This window comes from Myotis lucifugus, unplaced genomic scaffold (assembly GCF_000147115.1).
Source record: "Myotis lucifugus unplaced genomic scaffold, Myoluc2.0 scaffold_86, whole genome shotgun sequence".
In the NCBI taxonomy this organism is placed as follows: Eukaryota; Metazoa; Chordata; class Mammalia; order Chiroptera; family Vespertilionidae; genus Myotis; species Myotis lucifugus.
Window position 1 is genome coordinate 421,515 of NW_005871134.1, and position 22,385 is coordinate 443,899.

The following is a 22,385-nucleotide window of genomic DNA, read 5'->3' on the forward strand; positions in this document are numbered from 1 at the left end:
CCCACCTCCCCTATCCTCGGATCTGGAGGGACAGACAGCCCAGGGAAGACCCTGTGCATCCGGGCATTGCAGGGCTGGGCAGAGGGGAGGAGCCCGGGGGGATGAGTTGCAGAGGTCAGAGCACAGCGGAGTGCGGAGGGGGCTGGAGTCCGTTTCTAGGAAGCGGGAGGGGAAGGGAAAATGTCAGTGAGAACCTAAAACCTGCCCACAGACCTAGTGACATGGGTGCAGGTGACCTTCACAGAGCGTTCCGGCGGGTGGGGGTGGAAGTCAGACTGCGGGGGCTGGGCGGGGAGTGGGAGGTGAGGAAGTGAGGCATCAGCAGACGGGCCTTCTGAGAAGCGCAGCTCCGAGTGGAGGCGAGAAGCGGGGTGGGAACGGAGGCCTGTGAGGTCAGAGGACGTCCTGCCCTTCGAGGGGCAGAGAGGTGAGTGGGACTCGAGGACCTAGACCAGTGGTTCTCAACCTTCCTAAAGCCGCGACCCTTTAATACAGCTCCTCATGTTGCGGTGACCCCCAATTTCATTGTTACAAATTGGACATAATTAAAGCACAGTGATTCATCACAAAAACAATATGTAATTATACATGTGTTTTCCGATGGTCTTAGGCGACCCCTGTGAAAGGGTCGTTCCACCCCCAAAGGGGTCTCGACCCACAGGTTGAGAACCGCTGACCTAGAGGGTAGGGAAAGGGCACACAGGGCCACACCGAGCTCCGGGGGGTGGGCGAGCCAAGGCTGCTGTGGCACATGGAAAGGTACAGCGAGGACAGGGACCTGCCCAGGCCGCACAAACAGTCCAGTCCCGGAGCCATCCTCACACCACGCTGCCGCCCCAGGAACCGCCCCCACAGAGACGTCCTGCAGGCTGAAGGCCCCGGGCCTGGAGGCCTCTCTGTGAGCGTAAGCCGGCTCTGCACCCAGGAGGCTGGCGTGCCCTTATAAAGTGGGCACATCTGTGCTCTGTACACCTGGCAGCTTCTGCATATGTCAGCGTGTGCCCATCCATGCCCTGCCCCCTCCCTGCCTCGCTGGACCCCACTGGGGAGGGCACTGGGAGTTGGATGGGGTCAGTTCCTGTCCTCTGGTTCCTGGGGGTCCAGAGGCCTGGGGGCGCCCTGACGGCAGAGTGGAAAGGAAGTGGCTGCTGCAGCCGGCTCCCTGCCAGTCACCCCGTCCACACCCATCCGCCCGCTGTGTAGCCTGGGCTGCTGAGTGCTGGCCTCTCCCGGGAAGCCCAGGTGTGTCCCACACATTCCTCCCCTTTGAGCGATGGAGGGGCCGCCTGGAAGAGCTGAGGAGCCAGCGGGAAGTGCTGACAACGGAAAAACTGGTCGGGGAGCTGTGATGTGGTCATGCTGGGGGACCCTGGCCGGCTCTGCCCATCCCCAGGCTCCGCCTCCCCACTGGTGGGATGACTGTGGGCCCCCAGGGGACCTTCTTGTTTATAGGAAACTATAATTCTCAGCAACTGGCAGCCCCTGTGACCTTGCCCTCCAGTCTCCGCAGAAATCATCTGAATGGAGACAAGTGCCCAGCGCACTGCCTGTGCCCAGCTCAGAACGGGGAGATTCTCCATGCCCAGCGACCAGAGAAAGGTTGAGCTAGTCGTGGCGCCCCCACAGGCGGCCGTCCGGAGGCTGTCACCACGAGTGTGTTTGTAAAGTGCTCTGACCCACACAGAGGACCTGGGGGCGTGAGCTGAGAGCACAGATCCCAGTGAGGAGTCACCGAGGCAGCGTGATCTCCTCCTCCACGAGCGCCTCAGATACAGGCAGCAGGACTGTGCCTACCTGCTAGCAGTGCTGTCTCTCAGGAGTGGGGAGATGGCGATGATGTAATCGTTAAAGAATTCTGTATTTTCCAAGTTTTACACACGACACGGGTAAGACCTCGATGATCAGAAAAGTAACAAATACCAAAGTTCGCACACAAAAAGGCCAAGCTTCTGGGGAAATTCCTCTTACTCACTCAGGTTTGATGTCCAGAGGTGTGGGGAGGGGTCTGGGGAAGCCTGCCTTCCCCGTCAGCCAATAGGTCTCCTCCACGCCCTTGCCCTGGAAAAGACCGGAAAGAGGGCTGAGCCACCTCCTCAAGCAGAGAGCAAGGCAGAGAGAGGCACCCCTCCCAGCAGCCTGGGGGCGGGCAGCCTGGAGCCTGGAGGCAGACTGTCTGGGTCCAAATCCTGGCTCTTTCACTTGCTAGCTGTGTGACATTGGCCGACTTACTTCACCTCTCTGTGCCTCGGTTGCCCTAATACCTCACAAAGTTGCTGTGTGGATGAAATGAGTTAATATTTATCTGTCAGAAAAATAAATGATAAATCGTGAATTCTATGACCCAGCAGATCTGGAATGCTAAGATGCCAGGCTTCTAGGACCTGGGATTCTCCCCCAACTACTGAAGGACTTGGTGGCCTCCCCTGAAATGGGGTTGCCGCTGCCTGGAGGCTAGGAGGGGGCATGAGGGGCACTGGGGTCAGGGCTGGTCTAGAGGTTCCGTACCCCACCCTGGCACAGAGAAGGGTATTGCCCCCTGGAGCCCCCAGACCAGCCTGAAGAACCTGAGGGTGGCTTGCTGCCCTCCGTATTCCCTCTCGGCATCCCCTTCTATCATCAGTGCCTCTGTTCCTCAGGTCACCCAGTGCCCATTCCGCCAAACAAGACACACCTGCCCTGACTTACTCCAGCTCACTCTCCCATCATCATCTCAGCCTCCAGGGCAAAGGATTCCACATTGTCAGCCCCCTCAGGCTGTGTGACCATGGACAAGTCACTGCCCCTCTCTGAGCTGCACCCTCCTACTCTAACATTCCACAGCATAATGCAGCGAATCCCCTGGAGCACCCAAATTCTGAGGCCTGGTCGCAGCCCTGGGGGTTTAAATGCCTAGGCTGCTCTAGTCTCCCCACCAGGCCTGACTCTAGCCAAGGAATTGGGGGAAAGAGGAGGTGGGGTAGGAAGAAAAATCATTCATAGGAATGCTGTACCATTTCATGAACATCACATTATAAAAGAATGCAGAGGTTACAGAGCTGTCTCTGCCTTTGAGGTGCTCATGGGCAAGTACAACACAATATCACACCCACAACAGCAGACGGCTGGTCTTTAGACTGGTGGGTGCACAGCCAAAGCCTGATAGTCACTGCTGGGGAAAGGAAGAAGAGCATTCCTGGATTAGGGCGGGCTTCAGTGAGAGGTGATGTCTATGTTAGTGTTCTGAGGGATGAGTAGGAGCCCAACAGTGCTATGGAGAAAGCACTGGCTTTCAGCCACCAGACCTGGCATCCAAGCTATGAGACTTTGGACAAGTCCCTTTGGCTCTCTCATTTAATTTCCTCAACTACAAATGGGGACAGTGACCCCCATTTCATTATTGCTGTGAGTAATAATACATAAATGTATGCTGTGTACCAGCATGCTCCCCAGGTAGATCATCTATAGAAGTAACTTCTTTGCTCTAGTCCTTCTCATGAGGAGACAAATGAGGGGGTGGCTCAAGCAAGAAATGTTTCCTTAGAATTTGGGGAGTGGAGAGAACATGTGAAGGTGATCAGCCCCGTCCCAACACCAGGCAGGCATTTCCTTCAGCCACATCCGTCAGATGAGACTCCCACCTGCTGCCCACAGAAACTGGACCTTTGGGAACTATTCTCACCAATTCATGGAAATAGTTTCTTACCTTCAGCTCAGTCTGGCCTCTGATGTCAATTTTGTAGCCCTCGTCCAGGCTGAGCAGTGTCTGGACAGTGCTTCCGCTGACGTGAATTCTGTATGCTGAGAAGGAAGGTAGGAATTCATGTCACCAACTGGTGGCAGCATACCTAGTGTTTGGTGAAGTCATTGAGTGCCTGTTCTAGCCTGTAATACCCACAATTCTGATTCCTGCGATACCCTTTGCCTGGCTCTTCTGTCCCTTAGTGGGTAGTTGGTCCCTAAAATAGAGGCCTCGAAGCAAAGCACATTACATAGATTGAATGTTAGGAGGAACCCAAGATGAAGTCAGAACCTCTAAGAACATAATTTCCACATGTAGGGAAGTCGATGAAGCTGAGGCAGAGCATATGAGCAGTTTTTCTCTTTCAAAACCAGGCCTCCGCAGTAGGGCCGCCACGTCTGGTTATGCGGGATGGGCACTGAGTGACCGTGTGGAGCACACAGGCTGCATGGCCGGAAGCAGAGGCCAGGGCTGCTCTAACCAAACCGCAGAGTGGCCCCTGCTGCCAGGAGGACCCTAAAGTGGCATTTTAACAATTAGAGGGGGGTCTCCTCACTGTAAAAGTGGGGAAACCAAGACCCAGAGGAAGAGCATTTTGCTCAAGGACCCTAAGCAAACCAGTTGCAGTCGGGGCTAGGGCCTAGGTTTCCTACCTCTTGAGTCATTGTTTTATCTGCTCATTTTCTCATGAGTCGTCACAAAAACCTCGTGGAAAGTTAAAAGAACCAGTGACATACGTCATCTCCTTGCAGCTGCTTTACAAACAACGAGGGTACGCTGCCACCACGTGGTGATTTGGTTACGAAGCATGTTTCAAACAGCCCGGCTGCAGTGGTCATTGAGGCAGAGCCCTTGCCTGGCAGGATAGAAATAGGGGACACTCACGCAGCCCCGTGGACTCCATCCGAGATGCAGTGTTAACAGTGTCCCCGAAGAGGCAGTACCGCGGCATGGTGAGACCCACGACCCCCGCCACGCAGGGCCCTGGAACCCAAATGCACTCAGTGAGCTCCAGCAGGTCCTGGACCACAGAGAAGTCCCTACGACAGCCTTTCCCTTCCCTGCCTCGACTGTCGTCCCCACCCCGCATTCTGGGCTCCAGCTGGGGGAGGGCGGGTAAGGATGACGCTATCTGGAGAGGAGATGACATCTGTGTCAAGCTCCGGGATGGGGATAGGGGGACACAGATCAATCGAAGCCAGACTCTGCTCTCGGGGAGCTCCCAGCTCAGTGTGGGGCGATGTAGGAACTGTGATCAATGCTGTGAAAAGGAAGCACCAGGACGGTGCCGACCCAGAGGGGGAACTCTGACTCAGGCTGGAGGACTTCCTAAAGGAGGTGGTGCATGAGCTGTCTTGACGGATGAGGGATGAGAGAATGAGTCAGCAGGGAACAGCAGGTGCCAAGGAGGAAGGAATGGGGGCACGAGAAGGAGGTGTCAGAGGCTCTGAGGTCTCTCCCAGACCCATCCCAGCAAACATTTAGTTGTTTGCATGACCACAGAAGGTCTCTGTCCTGCCTTTTCCATCAGACTATCAGCTCCTCAGCATGGGACTTAGATGCTCCTGACAGATGCTGAGACAAAAAAAAAAATGTGTGAATCTAAACATGGATTCTGTGATTTATAACATTCTAGAACCTTAAAATAATAGAAGAGAAAAAAGAAATGTAAATTTTCTCTCTATTATGGAGTTTTAGACTCTCTGAATTCCAGAAGCACGTCATTGGGGTTGCCTCGGCCTGTACCCCAGGCAGGGCTGGGAGACTGGTCCATCACCCCCACGGCCCCCAGCGCATACCTGAGTGCAGGCCAGCCCTGATGCAAATGGGCACATCGGGCGCGTGCCTCATCCGGAAGTCGCCCACGGAGCTGAGGATGTCCAGGGCCATGTTGGCAATCTCGGCCGCGTGCCGGCTCCCGTTGCGCCGGGGTAGCCCCGATGCTACCATGTAGGCGTCCCCGATGGTCTCTACCTAGAAATCACAGCCTTCACACTGCAGCCCGAGAACCCGCTCTCCCCCGTCTGCCCACATCCCACACCAGGCCGCCTCTCGGGAGCCCATGACGACCCCTCTGGTCTGTGGCCCTCAGGGCCCTCTCTGCCTGCCTCTCCCTCCAGACACGCTAGCACCGCTTGGGTCTGCACATTTCAGATCGCCTTTGTCTGAATGGCAGGACACCAGGCCTGTCCCGTCTCCTCTGACTCCAGGCCATGAGCTCCTTGGTGCAGACTGGGTGCCCCTCTGCACGATGCCACGGCGGCAGATCAGGGCTTGGTCTGGAGAAGAGCACGTGTACATTGAATATTATCCTATTTTCCAAACCCCATTGGCCTTCCAGCATGTACTGAAAAGGATGTCGATTTTGGAATCGGATAGATGTGGGTTCAAACCCTGGTTCTGCTATTCACCTTGGGCAGCCCCCTTCACCTCTGTGAGCCTATTTCCTCTCGTGTGGAATGCACAATAAAGATAAAGTATTTAAAGAGTGAGGCTCATCAAGGATGCTCAATGAATGGAGACTTCAGTCTCCAGCAGCAGCAGCAGCAGCATTTCCTTGGCTAATGAGTTTGGAGAAGATAGAGTCACAGAATCTCAGAATCGGGAGGGAGTTTAAAGTCTACCTATTCTTTTGAGGAGTGAGGATCTGCCTGCTGTGTGGCATTTCCCTTTGGTCCTGCCCTGCACCTGGTTAGCTCATGTGTCTGGGCCGAGTCCTGCCTCCCATAGGCAGCCCAGGAGACCTGCTGCTTGACCCCCCCCCCCCAGCCCTCCAGGTGTGCAGCTTCGACTCAGGGACAGTGCACCTGCTCTGGGGACCAGCATGGCCTCAGATGGGTGACCCAAGGCCCTGACTGGGGAAGAGGAACAGTAGAAAGCCCCAGGTTGGCCACACATCCAGACCACATTCTCCAAACCGCTAAAGCTGACCTCTAGCCCTCCACCTGCCTGCGGCTGACCGGAAGGGAGAGTGTGGTGAAATCAGCAATCACCCTACAGCCCCAGCGGCAGAAAGATGACCAGGCACAGGCTCGCTCACTAGGAACTCAGACTCATAAAGACCATCCCGCAAAGACTTAGTTGGAGCTTAGGTCATGGCTGCAAGGGAGGGCCATGAGCACATAGTGGTGGTCCTTTTAAAGATGGCAGAACACAGCTGGGGGAGAGATGAGAGCAATGGTTTCCATACGAACAAACAGATGCAAATTCTAACTCCACCCTGGCTTGCTGAGTGACCTTGGGCGAGTCACTTGCCTCTCTGAGGAGGGAGAATGGCCCGTCCCTCTGAGGAGCACTGCAAGGGTCAAACGAGAGGCCCTGTGACAATCCCTAGGCCCTGTGACAATCCCTAGGCAGGGCCGCCCTCGGTAGATGCTTAACCAGTGCCGGTGCCCCTCCTCCCGCGCTACAGGCTTCATTGTGCTGGTGAATGAATGACATGACTTAGTCCGCAGAACAACTGTAAGCCGTAGACACTTTCATGTCTGTTTATAAATGGGAGCTTGAGGCTCAGAGGGGTGAAGTGATTTGTCCAGGGTCACTTGGCAGGCAGTATGGCTGGGGCCAGACTCACCCCCTGGGGCAGCCCACGTGGGCTCTGCTCTGGAGTTCCGTCCATAAAAGCGCTCACTCAGCGCGTGTGGGGAGGGAATCACAGACCCCCATGGAACCAGGAAACGATCGCCTGGCTGCCTCCCAACTCAGACCGGATTAAAGAGCCGTAACCAGATCCTGCTGGGGGGCGCGGGGAAACCAAGGCAGATGGCGTGAGTGATGAGAGACGGGCTCGTACGCCGTGAGGAACGGGCCTCCTGGTCCCCCACATCTGGAGGGGTGTGCGGGCCTTGTTTTATGTCATTTCACTCTGCCAGAAAGATGCAGACCTCTTGGCCAGAGTTCAGAGTAGATCAGAAGGCATGATTCAGAGCTGGGAGGGACACATGTGTGAGAAGAGATTAGCAGGGGAGGAAGAGACGGGCCAGGGGTGACTCAGGGCAGATCAAAGCTGCAGGGCTCAGCAAGGCCAGACAGATGAGATGAGGAATCTTTCCCTGGGGCCGTGGGGCCAGGGCGGCTCTGGAGGCAAGAGGGGAATTCAGCCAACACAGGAGATGACACCTCAGAATCACCACTGGGGCCAGAGCGTGGGGTCCTGAACAGGGAACAGGAGGGAAGCTGCATCCTCGGAATGTCCGCGGCTCAGGTCTCCGCATCCAGGTTGGGCAGTGTGGTGCAGTGGACAGAGCCAGGTGGTGGAGGTGGTGGACATTGCAGATTCCTGTCCTGGCTCTGCCGCCTACCAGCTGTGTGACCTCGGGCAAGTCACTTCTCCTCCGGGCCTCCATGAGCAACTCATCCAGCTAACACATATTTCTTGAGGGCCTGGCATGTGCTGGGCATTGCCAGGCACTGGGGACAGAGGGGTTTAGGTTGGAACCATGAAGTGTGGCTGTTCTACAAGGGTAGTTATGAGAGCGTCACACCGGAGCTCCTAACCATGTCTGAATGCCAAGGAAGCTAACCCGAGACCAGGATGACCAGAGGGAGCCAGGCAAAGAGGAGGGAGAGCAGCGTTCCGGGGCGAGGGAACAGCATCTGCAAAGGCCTAGTGGCTAGAGACAGCAAAGCATGTGTGAGGAATATAGAGGGCTGTGGAGGTGGAGTGATCAGAGATGCAGCCGGGGAGGTGGGCGGATCAGCTCCCGGAGGACCTTGTGGGCCACCAGGAACCTGTGGCTTTAGCCTGAGGACATCCATATCACGGGGATGGGAGCCCCACTAAAAGGGGGTTTGGGGACCAGAATACCCAGGTGCAAATTTCAGCGTCATATGCCACTGGGAATATGTAACTAGACAAACTGTTTAATCATCTCATTTTCCTCATTTATAAAATAGGAAAATGAATACCAGTACCTACCTCACAGATTATGATGATGGTTAAATGGATTAATGCATAAAAAGTACTTAGAATAGTGTCCCGTATACAGCGAGCACTCAATAAGTGCTGGTCATTGTTGTCTGGGATACTGTACATAATGCTGTCAGCAGACTGCCTGGCACCCCAAGCACTTAGTTCTCTCCCCTGAAGCTTCCTGTCCAAGCAGCCTTTCCACTCTGGCTTCAGCCCCAAGGCCTTCCTGTCCTGTCGCTGTGTCCTTGAAGGGCTATGGCTGGAAGGGGGCTGGGGAGTCACAATCGAAAGCTAGGGCCAGTGGAGCTTGAGTATGGCCCTTTCCTGGAACCTCCCTCCCCACCTCCTCTGCCGTGTCTGAAGCTGACCCATGACCCCCAGCAACTGGATCAGAATAAAGGGCAGGGTTGGGGCGGGAAAGTCCCCACAGCAGGCCCAGAGAGGCAGGACGCTCTCCCCAGTTTACAGAGCCCTTCTACAGGGTCCAACCATTATCTGGGAATCCCTGCCCTCCTCCCACCCGCCTTTCTGGGACTGGAGTCATTATTTCTGTTTTACAGATAAAGAGCAGGGGCCCAGAGAGGGGAAGCCATTTGCCCAAAGCCACATGAAGCTGGGGGCCAGGCTGGGATTTGAAGCCAGGATCAAGGGGTGCACAGATCATGAAGGGTCTTGACAGGTCTGCTAAGGCCCCCGCTGCCCTCCCCAGGGCCCCCACCCATCCACTTACTCCCACCACAGACCCCCTTCATATCCAGCCATCACAACCCAGTCAGCATCCTTCACGCTCACCAGGCCCACTCTCTCAAGCCTCAAGCTGTAGTACACATTCCCCCCTTGCTGACGGGAGCCACCACACCCAGAGTGAGCAAAGGTAGGAAGGCAGCCCCTCCTCCAGGAAGCCTGTCTTGCTCTTTGTTCTGCATGTCTCTCCCTGGCTGGCTGGAAGCCTTCTCAGCCTTCACTGCCTCCCTGATCATCACTTTCGCTGTGGGTTGCCTTCCTCGTTTACCTACAGCACCAAGTGCTCCCTGAGGGCAGGCACGGGAGCTGACTCCTCATCTGCCCTTGCCCAGCTAGCCTGCTGGAGGCTGAGAGATCATGTGGACCAGAACTGAGCTGTCCCAGCCAAGGATCCAGAGATGTGAGAGAGCCCAACCAAGATCAACAGAGCTTCCTGTCTCATCCATAGCTGACATAGATGTATGACTGAGTCTAGCTGAGTCCAGAGAACTTTCCAGCTCACCTATAGGCCTGTGAGCAACAATTAATACTTATCATTTCACATGCCTGGATTTGGGGGGTTATTTGTTATGCAGCATTAGCAACCTGATCAAAACACATGAAGAAATGACTGGAAGTAAATGTGTGACATCAACATAGTGGCAAAGGAAGGAGAGATGGAATGCCAGCCTCCTGGTACTCTCTCACCTTGTACACGTCATGGTTGCCCAGAACGGCATCGAACAGCGTGTAGAGGTCATTGAGCAGGCCCACCACCTCCATGGGCTCACTCAGGGCTGAGATGGTGGTGAAACCCACGATGTCACTGAAGTATATGGTAACATGGTCAAAGTACTCCGGCTCCACAGTCGCCCCAGTTTTCAGAGCTTCGGCCACAGAACTGGAGGGATGGGATGGATCAGAGCCACAGGGTAGAAGGATCCCCTTCCCACAGTCTGGAGGTAAGTGGGGGTGGGGGGGGGATATTTTGGAGGAAATCCCGCGTTGAGGGTTAGGAGATCTGGGACAGGTCTGCTGATGTTCTGGCTGCCCTCCAGCGAATGCCTGTCCCTCTCTGGACATTACTTTTTCTGAAGTGAGACAGGGGACATTATACCCTCTCCTTGGCTCCAAAGAGAGCTAGCGAGGTAGCAGAAATTCCAAACCCGCGTGCCCAGCACAGTGCCTAGCACATGTAAGGGCTCTGAGAACATCTGTTGGATAAATAAACAATGAATGGATTGAATGAATTCATCGAACCCAGGTTTACTGAGCACCTACTATGTTCCAGTCCCAGGCTCAGAGCCACCGCGGCTAGAAGCACAACCGGGTCCTAAGGGGCCACTCACGGCGGGAGCATCTGAGAGAGCAGCCGTTCCGTCTTCTGCCTCTCCAGCTCCAGCTCCTCAGTCCGCGCCTGGATCAGGCCCTCAAGGTTCTGGGAATACTTCTCCAACCTCCGCAGCATGGAGTCGGCAACGCTGGTCTTCTTGCCGTGGTTGATGCTTTTGAACTGAAGATGGAATAAAATTCCCAACTCATCCACGAAGGGCAACACACTCAGCCCGCAGCTTGTTCACAGTCTGGTTCGCAGGAATGAGCCAGACACAGTCCCTGCCTGGAGGAAACGGACTGGTGGGGACCAGATATGGAATAGACAGGGGGTGGCAGCTCCGCTGAGGGAAAACACAGACGGCTGGGAGGCGACTGGGTTAGTTCTGTGTGAGGTGGGCAGAAAGGACTTTGCAAAGGAGCCCAGGCTCAGCAGGGCACTACCGTTAACCAACGCTGGCCCTGCTGCATTGGTTCTTACAACAACCCTGCGGAAAAGGCGCTCCTTGTTCTTCTCAAAGATGGATGACGGATGGATGGATGGATGGATGGATGGATGGATACTAGATGGATGGGTGGATATGATGTATGAATGGATAAGTGGATAAATACATGGCAGATAGGTAGGTAGAAAGAATATATGTAGCTTATTTATATACTAATCTGTTTCTACCTCTCGATTTCTCTCTATGCTCCAAAAAATTTTAAGTACTAAGAAAAATAAAGCAATGCCACAAAATAAAATAATAAATATATAAGGACACTGGGAACAAAGAAGAATAAAATTCTTTTTAAGCTAATTTAGCATTGAGATCTGTGTGCAAAATGCGCACTAGAATTTGGTCCCAAGTTTAGATATGAGCTTCCTAGCGACAAGGCAAAGAGGAAAATAGAGATTGTATGATCCGTGGAGTCCACGAGACAATGGGGCATTAAACTAGTTTCTCAAGAGAAACACGCCTACTGCTGGCCCTGAGCAGAGAGAAGTACCTCCCTTTGATCTCCTGTGAGGACATCCATGTGTGGTTACAAACCGTACGGTCAACAACCTCACAGCCTCTCCTGGACAGTGTTCTGCTGCGGCTGGAGAGGGGGTGGGGTGGGAAGGGGAGGCACAAAGGTCTCACCTCAGGCTTGATGGGTTGGCCCCGTGGGAGCCATTAGCCGGTGCAGGCAGGCCCACACACTCCACTGCCTCACAGGCTCGTACAGACTTGCCTCACCCCTCCTTCTGCAGTCCCCAGGGCAGGCCTGGGGGCCCCAGTGCCCCTCACATCCCCCACTCACTCCGCAGGGAGCCAGTGCTGCCACCACAGCCACCAACAGCCTCTCTGCCCCGGTGCCAGGAGGCCCAGTATAGGGTCGGGGTTCCCAGTGCCAGGTCTGCAGACAGGCAAACCTGGGCTTGGACTCCAGGCCAGCTGTCACTCCCTCAGTTACCTTGGGAAAGTCCCCTCACTTCTCTGTGCCTCGGTTTCTCTCTGTAAAGCCCAGATAATAACAATGCTTCTTCGGAGAATGATGACGAGGATTAAATGAAGTAAGCGGAGCACAGTGTGGGGTGTGGCGCTCAGGAAGGCACTCAGAGGCTGTACCTCAGGCCCCTCAGGGTTACTGTGCTGGCCTGCTGCCCCCTTTCTAGGCCCCAGGCATAGTGTGGGGTTCCCACTGGGCAAAGTGAGGTGCATTGATCAGCCATTTCTTATGAGCACTCTGCTCCTCCCGGGAGCACTGACCTGGGTGTAGATCTGGTCCAGGCTGGGTCTGTCCTCCGGAGCCTCTTCCCAGCACTGCTCCATCAGTTGGATGCACTCGGGCGGCCCGTGGTCAGGGGACACCAGCGGCCGGCACAGGGGAGGGGGTGATGCCACCTTTCTGATGATTTCTGCAATTAACACCATGTGGTGGTGGCCCCGAGGTCCCCAGGAGGGCTGTGGGAGGGGCCTGGGGGCCTGAGAGGGAGAGCAGGGTAGGCCTGGGGGTTGGGGGGTGGAATCGGGCCTTGAAGGTGCTCCTTGGCCCCTGCTCTGGGCCCCAAGGCATGGTAGTCGGTGGACCCGGGACTCTTTCCTGGGTCCGCCCTGGGTGTGGCTAGGGACAGGGTCTCAGAGAAAAGGTCTACTTCAGGGTGGGCTTTAAATTCTTGGTCTGTGAGATGGTGGACAAGGTGGTGACGTCTCTGAGCCTCCGTCTCCCCATCTGTGAAAAGAGCTTAATTGCCTTCTTGAGGGGGGTGCTGAGGGACGCGATGGTAGAGGTTAGGTGCCTGGCACCCAGCAGGCTCTCCCCACCCCCAGATGCTGAATCAAGTGTTGCTGCTCTGTTGCCAGTGATGGCCACCCGGCTCTTTTCACCAGCCCTGCCTCCTGGAGACCCTCTGGTGCCAACTCCTCACAAGTGCAAAGCAAAACTGTCTGATCAGTATCTTCATCATCATCACCACCGTCATCATCATCATTTTCCCAAGACAGCCCCGCCGTGGACCTTCCTGTCCCCCTCCATGTGATAAGGCCGCCAGACTAAGTTGAGGTCAGATGGATCGGTGTTCTAGCTCTGGCTCTGCCTGTTGGCATCACTCGGTGCCTTGGTTTCTCCACCTGACGATGGGTGGAAAGAACCTCAGGAAGCTGCTGGGGAGCCCGGGGAGCTGAGAAATTCAAGGACGCTGGAGCAAGAGGGGCTGGGCACACGTTCAGGCTTCCATCGGAGCAGGAGGGAATGTCGACATTATCCGTTTACGTTCTCTACAAGTTACATCACCTCTCTGAGCCTCAGTTTCCTCACAGGGGCGTAAGAACAGCACAGACCTGCGAGGGCTGTTTCCGGGCAGCGCTGATTAATCTCCTCTGCGGAGACCCTCCTCTCCTGGTGGGACGAGGGCATCCTGGGAGCCAGTGAGGAGGAGCGTCTTTCTGGATTTCACTCCCCTCCCCATCTCTTTGTTGGCCTCCTTGCTGGGCGCAGTGCCTGCATCACTGTCCCATTTTACAGACAGGGAAACTGAGGTTCCTAAGTCGCCCACAGCCACAGGGCCTCTTAAAAGTAGACTCCAGAACCGGGCCGGATCCCCTCGTGACCTGCGCGATTTCCTCCTTCCGCCCAGAGGTTCCCAGCCTGCGGCCTCAGACCCGAGGGCCTCTGAGTGCAGGGTCTGGAAGCGCGGTGAGCTCACAAAGGGGTGTGAGCAGATGGAACCAATAATGCATTGCGTGCACATGTACAACACGTTTTCAAAAGTACTCAGCTGGTGCTGTGATGGCTCAAGTACAAATCCATTTCCAAGTGTTGCTGAGTTCAGAGCAGATCTTGTCATTGGGTATTCTCTCAGCCGGCGGATATTAAAAGTCAGATAGTAGCATGTGAGGCTCCAGCCTTTTCTGACATTGGAATGAGGTCCTAAGGTGACCTGCTGGGAACCCCTGGCCCCGGCCGGGCGGGGTCTCGTGTTCCCGCACTGGGCAGGCCCGCTGTCCTCACCCCATGCGTCACCAGGATTGACGGGCCCTGCTGCACATCCAGCTCCGTGGGGAGATGCTCCGTGGATGACACCGAGAGATTTTAGGGCAAAAGCACTGAGCGTGGGTCAGGGAACTTTTGCCCAAATCCCAGACCCACTGCTTCCCACTGAGAAGTCTCCTCTCTGAGCCTCACTTAACTATCTCTGAAAAGAGCGCACTTACCCACCTCCCAAGTGCCTCACACAGACAGGATCTTAAAAAGATGCTATTTCTAACAGGGTCTGTGTCCAAGTGGGAGAATCAGGAGAGAACCTGAGAGCCTCATTAGCACAACCCTGAAACTACCCAGGCAGATTTTTACTGGGAGCCAGGCACTTTGTCTAAAGTATTTCACCGAATCCTCACAGCTACTCTGGGCGGCAGGCATGACGCTCCCATTTTACAGAGGAAGAAACTGAGGCTCAGAGTCTGAAAGGGATTTACTCCAACTCATGAGGTGACTTGGTGTGGAGCGGGGCTTAGGTGGGTGACCCCTAACACTGTATGCCTGTGCGCTTAACATTTTACTCCCTATGATCAGGAAAAGTACCCCAGGAAGTAGCAGACCCTGGTCTCACAGCCCAACCCAAGGGTGGCCATGGGGTTCCAAGCCTGGTCCCTGTGCCTAAGGCAGATGGAGCCCCGGCCGGAAGGGTCCTGCACTGGCAGCATGGCTTGGGGGCCCCATCTGGCTGGTCTTCCCTCTATCAGTGCAGATGGGGCGGGGGGTGGAGGGACAGCTGAGGAATGTTGAACAAATGGCCTGATGAACCCCCCTCCTTCCCATTCCTCCACCTCATAAATTTGGGGCCTGGAATGCTCATTATTCACTGAGCAGCGCTCTGGTGGAGAAAGGAAGCGGCCGGCCTCCTTGTGAGTCACAGATTATCCACTGGAGGGGGGTGGGGGAGAACACGGGATGGTGGGCTCGGCTCCACCACTGCCCTGCACTTCGGGCCGAGATGCCAGGGTCCCTGTGGGGACGGGCCCCTGGGACTGGGTGGAGGCAGCTGGGGGACAACTGGAAGAGCAGCCTGGAGTCCAGGCAGCCCTGACAGAGAACACGGAGGAGAGGAAACATTTCTGAAGTTGGGCCCTGGCACTGGGGTCAGAGGAGAGAAAATGTCTAAGACCAGGAGACAGTGGGGAAGGTGTGGTGATTCTCCTGTGCGCCCCAAAGTGTGGGCACAGAGATGCTCTGGAAGGAGCCCCCCCACTCCCACCCCAGCAGAGAACCAAGCCCCCAAGACCGAGCAGCCTGGCCACATCAGACATGGGCCGGCTGTGTCTGGCACATCTTAAGTTTGATTCCCGTTTTAAAGGGGAGATAGCTGAGCTCAGAGAGGGTGAGTGATTTGTGAAAGGCCACACAGTAAGGAAATGCTACAGCTGGGGAAGAACCGAGGTCAGTAATGACACAAAGTCTGTGCTGAGCAGTGGGGTGCTCCGCCTGAGCATTGCACACTCGGCAATGACCTGGGAGAGGCTGGAAGGGGTGGGGCTTTCACCCAGAAACCAGTGTCTTTAGCCCTGGAACCGGTCAGCTGCCATGTTGGCAGAGTTGCTGAAGGCTGCCTGGCTTAAGCCAAAGAAACCCAACGCTTGGTGGCCAAACAGGCAAGTGTGTCTGTGTGGTTATTTTCAGGCCCGAATTTCGTGGTGTCACGGAGCTCCCTGACCACGGGGGGAGGAGGATGCTGTACCTTCCGCCGAGAGCCCCGAGGAGCCGTAGGGTGGGCCTCGAGTCAGAACCTCCTGCAGGATGATGCCAACGCTAAAGACGTCTCCTCGGAGGGTGCCCCGCCCGGGCCCCCGGGGCCCCCGCAGCAGCTCCGGAGCTGTCCACAGCAGGTCTGCAATCACAGGGCAGGGCCCCACCATGTCCCCTCGAACCACCCAAGCTGGGCTGAGCTGGGCAGCATTTCCCACATGGGGTGTCACCGCCTTCCCCCTTCAGCCGCGGGAGGAGCCGGGTTCCTCCCCATTCGCAGCGAGGGGCCCGCGGCTCAGGGACGACAGCCGCCAGGGCACCCGACACGGAGGCTGGAGCACTGGAGAGCTCGCCCTCTCCCCTGCCTCACAAGCACCCGATTTAAACAGCGGCCTCAGAACCAGCTGCCCACCCGTGAGCTGACCTTCCGGGGCGGGGCGCGGGCGGGGAGCCCGCCGAGCGTCCAGGAGCCCTGCGTAGCCGTGGTCAGTGACCTTCAGCACAAAGCGCTCGTCCACCACGCAGTTTCGGGACTTGAGGCGGCCGTGGGGGAAATGCTGATGGTGCAGATACCGCACGCCCTGGGGTGGACAGAATGGGGGCCCATTAGGCCTGTGGCGAGCGAAGGGGACCCTGGTCCTATCAGAATTCCCACGGACCCCAGAAACCCTTCCTGCCTCCCTCGCCCTTTGCCACAGTATTCAGACTCGTCTCAGACAAACTGAAGAGAGCCCGGGACTGGGAAGTCTGAGCATCTTATCTCCCTCCCTTCCCCATTGCTCCCCCCCCCTCACCCCCCCCCCCCCCCCGCAGTTCCAGGCCCAGGGGAGGTTCTCACACGAATCAAATCCAGCAGCAGGGAGGCCTGGAAGGTCCAGTCCAGCCGCAGAGCCTCATTCCGCAGCAGGTCCTCCAGGCTGCCCCGGGCACAGTGCTCCAGCACCAGGGCACTCACCCCAGGGGCCAAGAAGAACCCCAGGCAGGTGGCAACGTTCTCATGCCGCAGCTCTCGCATCTGCCAGGGAAATGAGCATTGTGGAGCCCCCGGGGGTTGGGCCGGGTGAAATGCACACCCGGACTCAGTTCATCAGCACAGAGCTGAGCATAGAGAGGCATCAGACATGGTGGATGGACAGATGGATGATGGATGCATGATAAGCGGAGGATAAATGGATGGGTGGGTGGGTGGGTGGATGGATGGATGGATGGATGGATGGATGAGTAAGTGAGTGAAAACACAATAGATGAATAAGTGAATGAGCTGTAACCAGTTCCATGGTACAGGGATCTAAGCCGGTTTCCCAACCTAAGTGGCACCATGAACCTGAAAACCCCAAGACTCAGTGACCGATAAGGAGAAGAAAAGGTGCAGAGGGGACCAGGGCTGAGCAGAAAGCAGCCTCCCTGGTGGCTGCCCAACAGGCCAGAGAGCTTGAACCCACCCTGCGAGGCTAGCATTTGCTCAAGCAAAACAGGTGGAACCCTTGCCTAGGAAGTCCCTCCTCACAAACACAGTTCAGGGATCAACTAAGAGAAGGGGAGCTGGACACTCTCCCCCTTAGAGATTCACACGCATATTAACACACTAGAGGCCCGATGCACGAAATTCGTGCAAGGGGCTCGGCCCTCGCAGCCCTGGCTTTGTCCAGAAGGTCGTCTGGAAGGACATCCAGAAGGTCGTTCGGCTGTCAGTCTAATTAGCATATTATGCTTTTATTATTATAGATGTGAGGAGGTAAGAATGGCCTCAGATCCTTTGACATCCCTGCCATCAGGAGGTGGGGCCTCTGTGCCCTCCCCCTTGAGTCTGAGCGGGCTCTGTGACACTGGGACCAATAGGACATGGTGGCAGTGGTCCGGGAGTTTCAGGTCTGGGTCTCAGAAGACTGACAGCTTCTATTTCCTGTCTGGTGGAGCCCTGAATGGCCACAAGAAGTCCCTCTACCCAGAGTCACCACGCTAGAGAGACCACATGGAGAGGCCCTAGAAAAATTGTTTAGCCGAGCCCTGCCCAAATTTCCTACCCACAAAATTGTAAGATATTATACAATAATTTGGGGGAGTATTTTAGTGGCTGCTTTAAGCCAGTATATTTGGGGGTAAATTGTTACACAGGCATAGATAGCAAGAACAGCATGTTAGGAATCCTGAGAAGGCCTATCGCTCACGCAAGCAATTTCCAAACTCATTTGACCACCATTGAGCCTTTTCTTCTAGGGGACATCTATGCCCATTGGCTACAAGATGCCCGCTGAAATGCCTCACCTCCAGCCACTTAGTCTCTACAAACCTAATTTCAGATGTTGGGAATAATAATAAAATTCACAATTTATCAAAGCTGCACCACTTGGCAGGACATTGCTAGGTTTTTTCGTATTTTCTCTCCCATCCTCGGAGCTCCCCTGGGGCGGTTTTATTAGCTCCATTCTACAGGAAAGCTAAGAGTCCCGTGAGGGCAGGATTCCACCTGGGCTCTTCCTGACTCAGATCCCGGGCTCATCTCCATCCCCCAGCCTCTCAGGGTGGTGACAATCTCAGGGGTGAAGGGACTTATGTGATTAATGATGATAAGTGGCTGAAAGGGATCCTGTCTCTTCTCCATGGCTGTATCCTCCAAACCCAGAACACAGCTTGGCAGAGTTGGTGCTCAATAAATAGTGAATAAACGGGTGGGTGGGTGGAGGGACGGCAGGTACAGGATGAGGCCCTTTGATGGTGCTGAATGCACACAGGTGGTGATACTGATGGGAACGTGACCCTGGTGGTCATGGCGATGATCACATGAAGGTGGTGGCATGACTTTGGGATGCTGGTGAGTGATGGTGACGGTGAGGGTGTATAACTGCGATGGACGTGTTGGCAATGTGGTGGCGATGGTGCGAATAGGAGGACTTCCTTCCAGACCAACAGGGTCTCCTGACGGCACCCCGTCCCCAGCCCCCCTCCAGGCCCTCTGCAGCCCTACCTTTCTCAGGAGGCGGAGGCAGCTGGGCCGCAGCTCCGGAGCCATGCCAGCTTCAAACGTCTTCAGCCGCACCCACTCCCCCTGCTCAAGGAGGAACACGAGTTCAGCTGCTGCTAGTTCCCAGCTGTGTGACCTCGGGCGGACCCTCAGCCTCTCTCAGCCTGAGCTTTCCCCCATAAATGTGTTCTTTCTGTGTGCTCCGAGGCCAGGGGACACAATAGCTGGACTTTGGCTGTGGCCCTGGGGAGGAGCCGGGGGCCCGGCTTGGCTCACAGACTCAAGTTCCTGTCCTAACTCCACCACTTTCAAGCCCTGTGACCTTGGGCAGGTGACTGCATATCTCTGAGCTTCACGTTTCAATTCTGATGCAAGGCTGACGAGATGGCGGATATCAAGGCGTTAGCGCCTGGCCCCAAGGTCAGTTTTACTCTGCAGGGCCTCAGACACCCCAAACCCTGGAAGTGAGGGGCTCTGTGACCCAGGGACTCCAGGGCAGGGGCAGAGGCAGAGGCCTCCAGCCCAGAGCTGTCCCCTCAGCCCTCTCTCCCTCTCAGCGAGGCCTTCCTGCCTCCTCAACCTCACTGAGGGCCAACTTGGAGAAGCAAACAAAAGTGCTTTGTGCATCTTTAAAGCCTCCTTTCAGCAGAAAAGAAAAAGGGATGGAATTCCCCAAGGAGAAGGTAGAAAAGGAGCAAGAGCCACATGTTCCTTCCTGCAGAAACCATTAGCCGCTCGTGGAGCGTGAGCCAGGGAGAGGGAAGCGGAGCCTCAATGAGCTGCTGCCTTTGGGGACACAGCACCTGAGAAATCCAAGTGTCCTCAGCGACCTCAGAATCTCCCGGTCTCACCTCTGACCTCCCAGCCTCCCTGCCAGCTGGGAGAAGGAGTGGCTGTCCTGGGCTGGTGCTGCCCCCACAAGTCAGGGTCTCAGGGACCAGGATCTCACTGGCCGTCACCGGAGCAGGCAGGCGTGCGGCCTGGGCTGGCCCCGGTGCTGAGAGAGCCCTGGGGTGGACCCACCGCTGACAGTGCCCAGGAACTAGCTGTTGCCCACGTGGCTGGTGGATCACCAGCCATGCCGGACGGGAGCTGGGAGTCCTGCTTCCCAGTCCTAGCCCTGACGCCCACTTGCTAAGGGACCCAGGAAAGTCACTGCCCTTCTTCAGGCCTCAGTTTCCCATCCAGTGATTAGGGTGGGGCATAGGGACCCGAGAGGCTTCTCCCATCCCCAGGTCTGGGCATGGGCGTGGCAGAGGCTCCCACCTGGTACAGGGCCACGTTGGTAGGCTCCTGGGGGCTCCTGGCTGACCCCTGGGCCACCGACCTCAGGCTCCCACCATCTGCCGCACTTCTTGATTCACTCGCACTATCCCTGTCCGTATGCAGCCTCTGGAGGGGGCAGACACGGTCAAAAGCTGAGCCGGGGCCTCAGTCCCCTGCGTGCGCACCCAGCCCAGCGCCTGGCCCACCCACCTGACTGCTTAGAGGTGGATGGATGAAGGCCAGCTCCCGGGCTGTCAGCAGGATCCCGTGAGGCCCCCGCACCAGCTGCAGCTGCCGGACGCCCAGTCTGGAGGGGAGAGAGAGTGCAGGGCAGAGGGGCTGGCACGAGCGTCACTCCTGCCTCCAACCCAGAGCCCTCACCTATCCTCTCTCCGTTTCCTTTCCTGCCTCCCCAGCAGTCCCCGCTGGGCTGAGAGGGGGCCCACCAGGCAGTGCCGGCTTCAGAGGCCCCTCAGCCCAGCTCAGAGCTGGACTCCCTCCTGATGTGCCTGCTGGTCTCGGCCTCAGTGTTCCCACATCGCCTGGAGGCCTCAGGGGCAGCCAGAGCCTGGGTGCGGCCTGGAGAGGGGGCTGCCCCTTCCTGGGTGTGGTGCTTGAGGCTTCAGGGAAACAAGGGCGTTCTTGAGATACAGAAAAGAACTGTTTCCAAAGCTGAAGGTCGTCCTGGCCAAGCCCCCTGCACAGGTGCTTGGCGAGAAACTCGGGAGGACGGGGTCTTGTGTGAGGCCCAGGCTTCTTCCCCAAGTCTCCCACGGGCCTCCTCAGGAGCACCCTCCGGACTCCACAGAGTCTGGCAGGGGCTCTAGGATGGACAGGAGTGCCAGGGCCCATCCTGAGGTCCTGGGAACAGATGATGGGAAAGCCTCCTGCAGATTGCCAGAGCTCTGCCCACAGGAGGGAGGCCCGGAGGGGCTAGGGCAGGGGTGGGCAAACTTTTTGACTCGAGGGCCACAATAGGTTCTTAAACTGGACCGGAGGGCCGGAACAAAAGCATGGATGGAGTGTTTGTGTGAACTAATATAAATTCAAAGTAAACATCATTACATAAAAGGGTACGGTCTTTTTTTTTTTTTTTTTTAGTTTTATTCATTTCAAACGGGCCGGATCCTGCCTGCGGGCCGTAGTTTGCCCACGGCTGGGCTAGGGGCACAGAGGGGCAGTGCCAGGCTCAGGCACACAGTCTCACCTGATGAGGCAAGTGAGGGCCCCACCCGCTAGCACCACGACACAGGCCAGGGCCAGAGCGAGGAAGCTGCCCGGGGGCTGCGTACCTGGAGGGGAGGAGAGGGCAGACGTGAGTCATAACAATAACAACCTCACAAGGAGTACAGCCCCTCACGCAGCTCCTGCACTGCTTCTTGGTCCCCTCTGGGGAATGGGGACACAAACCTCTGCCCACCGCCTCCCAGGGGTGAGGTTCAGAATGGCCCCCAATTAGGAAATTCCTATCTGTGGCCAGATCATCACACACAGAGATTGATTCCAGTGTTGCTGTCTGGGTTCTCACCTCAGGCACCCTGCCTTGGCCAGGAGCACCCTGCTCAGACCCCATCATAGTCCTGATCACACTATGGCCTCTTGTCTGCCGATGTCAGGTCTCTTTTCACTGGACTGAGAGCAGCTGGACAGTAGGGCCTGTGTCTTAGTCATCTCAGGGTCCCTGGCTGCTAACACAGGGCCTGGACACGGCAGGTGCTGAGTTAAAACTGTGTATCCCTGTCCGTTATCCTACTTCTTCTTACATGCCCTTCACAACGGGCTGCTCACTACTTGTTCTGGCAGTCAGCGCCATTGTCATTCACGTTGACTGTCAGAAGAGTCCTCCTCACACTGAATCTGAATCTCGAGCCCTGATGTCAGGAGTTGGATGAAAAGCAGCTGCCTGGGACCATGTGCTCTGTGAGTGTTTTAGCCCTTCTCAGCGGAGGGAGAGGCCTTGCTAACCTTCCCTGCACTTCACAACTGTTGGTTCGATCTTCTCTACAGAGTGCCAAGTCTCTTCTTCGTACCTGTTCCTGCACCTCACAGGACTGACCTGACTGTCCACATGGAGAGCCTTAATGAGTGACGGATGGATGGATGGATGGATGGATGGATGGATGGATGGATGGATAAATGGGTGGATGGATAGATGGATGGATGGATGGATGGATGGATGGATGGATGAATGGATGGATGGATGGATGGATGGATGGATGGATGGGTGGGTGGGTGGATGGATGGATGGATGGATGGATGGGTGG

At 56.2% G+C, this 22,385-nt stretch overlaps 1 protein-coding gene across 1 annotated transcript in view; it reads right to left on the minus strand.

Moving 5' to 3' along the window:
* Window positions 1–22,385, minus strand: part of LOC102430842 (olfactory guanylyl cyclase GC-D-like) — a 30,895-nt gene that overhangs the window by 2,518 nt on the left and 5,992 nt on the right. The window contains 14 exon segments of the mRNA XM_023755922.1: window positions 1,973–2,058; window positions 3,683–3,777; window positions 4,604–4,702; window positions 5,518–5,692; window positions 10,062–10,254; window positions 10,703–10,866; window positions 12,422–12,570; window positions 15,886–16,035; window positions 16,318–16,474; window positions 16,732–16,908; window positions 18,859–18,939; window positions 20,122–20,247; window positions 20,332–20,428; window positions 21,329–21,435. Of these exon segments, the coding sequence (XP_023611690.1) occupies window positions 1,973–2,058; window positions 3,683–3,777; window positions 4,604–4,702; window positions 5,518–5,692; window positions 10,062–10,254; window positions 10,703–10,866; window positions 12,422–12,570; window positions 15,886–16,035; window positions 16,318–16,474; window positions 16,732–16,908; window positions 18,859–18,939; window positions 20,122–20,247; window positions 20,332–20,428; window positions 21,329–21,435 (1,856 nt within the window).